The 3,724-nt window shown below is 41.3% G+C and overlaps 1 protein-coding gene across 1 annotated transcript in view; it reads right to left on the bottom strand.

Annotated features, from left to right (window-relative positions):
- Positions 1–3,724, bottom strand: part of Trrap (transformation/transcription domain associated protein) — a 161,216-nt gene that overhangs the window by 100,680 nt on the left and 56,812 nt on the right. Inside the window, exon 13 of the mRNA XM_023713378.1 lies at positions 621–699. Within this exon, the coding sequence (XP_023569146.1) occupies positions 621–699 (79 nt within the window). The remainder of the gene's footprint in view (positions 1–620; positions 700–3,724) is intronic.

The raw sequence follows: 3,724 nt of genomic DNA, 5'->3' as shown, positions 1-3,724 counted from the left end.
TAAATAAATAAATAAATAAATAAAATAAAATAAAAAAGAAATAAAGACTAGACAAATTTAAACCAAAATATCAGCATAATTGCAAAGAACTGAAAGTCACTCCCTCTCTGAGTCTTAAAACAGGGTCTCACTATGCAGTCCAGGCTGGCCCTGAACTTTCTATGAAGCCTAGGCTGGACAAACTCACAATCTTCCTACTCAGCTTCCCAAGTGCTAGAATTACAAGGCTACCACACCCAGCTCCTTCCCATCTTTTACAATGGTAGATTATTAAATAGTCTTTTTAACAATAATATACATTACATAAAAAGAAAAAAATCTAATAAAACTTTTAACTTCAATTTATATCAACCAGGGGCCAGGGAGATCGCTCTGTGACATAAGCATCTGCTTGGCAAGCTCAAGGTCTGAAGTTTGATCCCTGGTACCACAAAAACAAACAAACAAACAATTTATATCAACCATTTTGATTTCTTCCTTAAGTGAAGATACAGAAAATAACCAAACATTCTTACTATCCTAAATCCAATAAATGAGTCAAGGCCCAAGAGCCTCATAACATTGTCATGATTACTGCTGCTGGTATTTAACCAATCGGGTAGCAGAATCTAATCTCATACCTTAGAGTCTCCCGAGCAGTATATCCTGAGCCGATCAGTATGGATTCATCAAACAGTTTGTCCATGCAAGGAATGAACTCTAGAAAACAAGCACACATTTGCATGTTACTGATAAGACCAATTACATATTAAATAACTGCTCAGGTATTTACAGAAGCCAGCCTGCAGCCCAACATACTACCCACACTTAAAAAGGGGCTAAGAGGCACCCAGAAAGGAGCATGTACTACCAAGCCAAAGCACTTGCTCTGCTGAGCCATGCAAGCCATTTATCTCCAAAGGTGTGGAAAAGGCCATCTTCAGTGTCAGAGAACTGACGGAGGAGAACAGATAGTCAAAAGAATATTTAGATTCTAGAACAAGACTGACATACAGCCAGCTTCAGTTAAGTCAAATAAACATTTTTCATCATCAACTAGCTACTGAAGGTCAAAGATATAACGGGAAATGTATACAATAGAGAAACACCACACATCTCTGCTTAACTTCAAAAACAAGGCAGAACCAGATGATGTGTCAAGAAAGCAGAAGCAAGCAGTCCCTTCTGAGGTCAGAGGAAGAAGCATGTATCCAAGAGACAGGAGGCACAAAAGGAAAGAAAGCCCACAAACACCAAATGCTGAAAATAGATTAGTAAGAATTGCATATAAAGAGAAGTTGTTAGAAATTAAGTCATATATCCTTTCTATGATCCAAAAGCAAAATATCTAGAAAAATGCCCAATTTGTAACAGTAGATTTTCTCAATTCACTGGGCCTCAGAACTGTGCAAATGGTAGTCAAGACTTTTTTTTTTTTTTTTTGCGGTACCAGGGCTTGAACTCAGGACCTTGTGCTTCCCAGGCAGGTGCTCATGCTGGTGAGCTATCTACCCAGCAGAACTGTGTAAATGGAATGACACAGCCAGACATGGCACACACCTAGGCTGAGGAAGGGGGAATCAACACAAGTACACAGTGAGTTCAAGGCCAGCCTGCACTAAATAGTGAGATCTTGCCTCAAAAATACCCAAGAAAAAATAGCCAACATTTGGTATTCGTTCAAAAACCTAAATCTAAGAAGAAACATCAGTAGATACAGAAATTTTAACTGTAATACACATTTTATACATTATATATTTATAGCTAACATTTAATGAGTCCATGAGCTTCCCAATAAAATGCTATGTATTTTGTTAGAAATCAAAAAGCCAATCCACAAAGAGATCCCTCTCAAAAAGAGAAGAAATGTAAAAGCTGAATTCCAAAGGGCTAATGGGATGAAACCTTACAAGACTGCAGCTTGAGAGTCCAGCAATCTTGGTGAGCTCATGTTAGCAGATTAACACTAAACTTTACAGCCTCCCTCTAAAGAGGGTTGTTTATCCATGGATGAAGGGGGCTGCTTGGTTAAGCGACTAGAAATGCAGTATCACAAGTGAAAACCTCCTGCTACCCAGATTCCCAGAGGCAGAGACTAAATCCTCATCACTCTCAAAGCAGGACTACTCCAGCTCAGGTGCAGCGTGGGTGAGACCCTCTTCCACCCCAAGGACACCCCCACCACTCCGCACCACCTCCCCCACCCCGCCCACCGAGTAGGAATTTATGCTGCATTCCGGGAACCCCCAGATCTAGTTGTAGCCCAGGCCCGGTGAGTGTGTGGGAGAGCTTCCAGCTACCCAGAGTGAGCGGGACCGGTCCCAGCCCAGGTGCAGCAAGGGTGAGATCCCCTTTCAGCCCCTTGGGATGCCCTCCACCACTCCATAGTACCCCCCACCCCGCCCACCAAGTAGGGATTTCTGTCGTATTCTGGGAACCCCCACATCCAGTCCTAACCCAGGCCCAGTGAGTGCGTGGGAGAGCTGCCTCTCCCCCTACTCAACCTTGTCTCCTCCAGACTCAGCTCAGGCCTGGCATACAGGCCTGGGGTGAAACCCTTCAGCTGCAATCCCTGCAGAGAGTATAGGGGACAGAAACACCCAGCTAGTCCAGGAATACAACATCTTGCCAGAGGAGCACAACAGGTTGACCCACAAGGGCAGCAGCAGGAAGGAGCTGAACACAGCAGCCAGACCGAAGCCAGGCACAACTGGATAAATCCAAACTTTGTAGATCTGCACCTGAACTTTAGTAGGTGCTCAGGTTATAACTGCAACAAAGATCTACAACAAAGGTCAGAAGACAATGCTACAAAAAATGACAACGAGAAGGAGCAAAATGCAATCTCAAAACCCAAACCCACCCATAACAAGTGCAGAGGACACTAACACAGAACAAAGTGGAAATCACACAGCTGAAATCAATGAATCAATGGCTTATGAAATAAAGAAACAGCTGCACAAAGGTATAGAGGAACTCAAATTGGAAATGAAAAAAGAAATCCCTGAATTAATAACATCTGCAGTAAAGAATCAAATGCATAAACATATGGAGGAAATACAATGCTCACCCAGAACAAGTGCAGAGGACACCAGCTGGGCTCAAATGTATGAATTAATAGCGTCAATAGTAAATAAGCAACAGCAGAAAGTCATAAAAGAACTCAGAGCGGAATTCTTTTCTACTAGCTCAACTCAAATGTACCAATCAATAGTGTTGATAGTAAATAAGCAACAGCAGACAGTTACAGAGGAACTCAGAGCAGAATTTTCTGAAATAAGAATTCTCATAGTCACAGCATTTGAAGTAAAGAATCAACTACAGAAACATAGGGAGGAAACCCAATCTGAAAAAAACACTGCAGTAAAAGAATTAATAACTGCTTCTAAAGAAGACATTGATAAAAAAAAATTACAGGAGATTAGAAAAATGACGGATTCCTTGAATAAGCAATACAGGAAAGAAATAGATCACATGAAGCAGAGTCAAACAGATATAGAGGAAATTAAAATCTCAGTCACAAGCTTGCAAAACCGTTTAAGTGAAAGTGAAGACATAGTTTCAGATCTTTAAGACGCTGGGGCACCTAGTGAAAAGGTAAGAAAGGATCTCTTAAAAACAACTAGGATGCAGGAAAAAATAATCCATCACCAGCAAGATGATGCAAAGATGAACAATGTGAGACTCATAGGCATCAATGAGAAAGAGTCAATACAAGTGACATTTAAAAAATATGGGCATCTCT

This window comes from Octodon degus, unplaced genomic scaffold, assembly GCF_000260255.1.
Source record: "Octodon degus isolate 3935 unplaced genomic scaffold, OctDeg1.0 scaffold00031, whole genome shotgun sequence".
NCBI classification, from domain to species: Eukaryota; Metazoa; Chordata; class Mammalia; order Rodentia; family Octodontidae; genus Octodon; species Octodon degus.
Note: the sequence above shows the minus strand (reverse complement) of the source record. Positions and strands in the feature narration are given on the sequence as shown.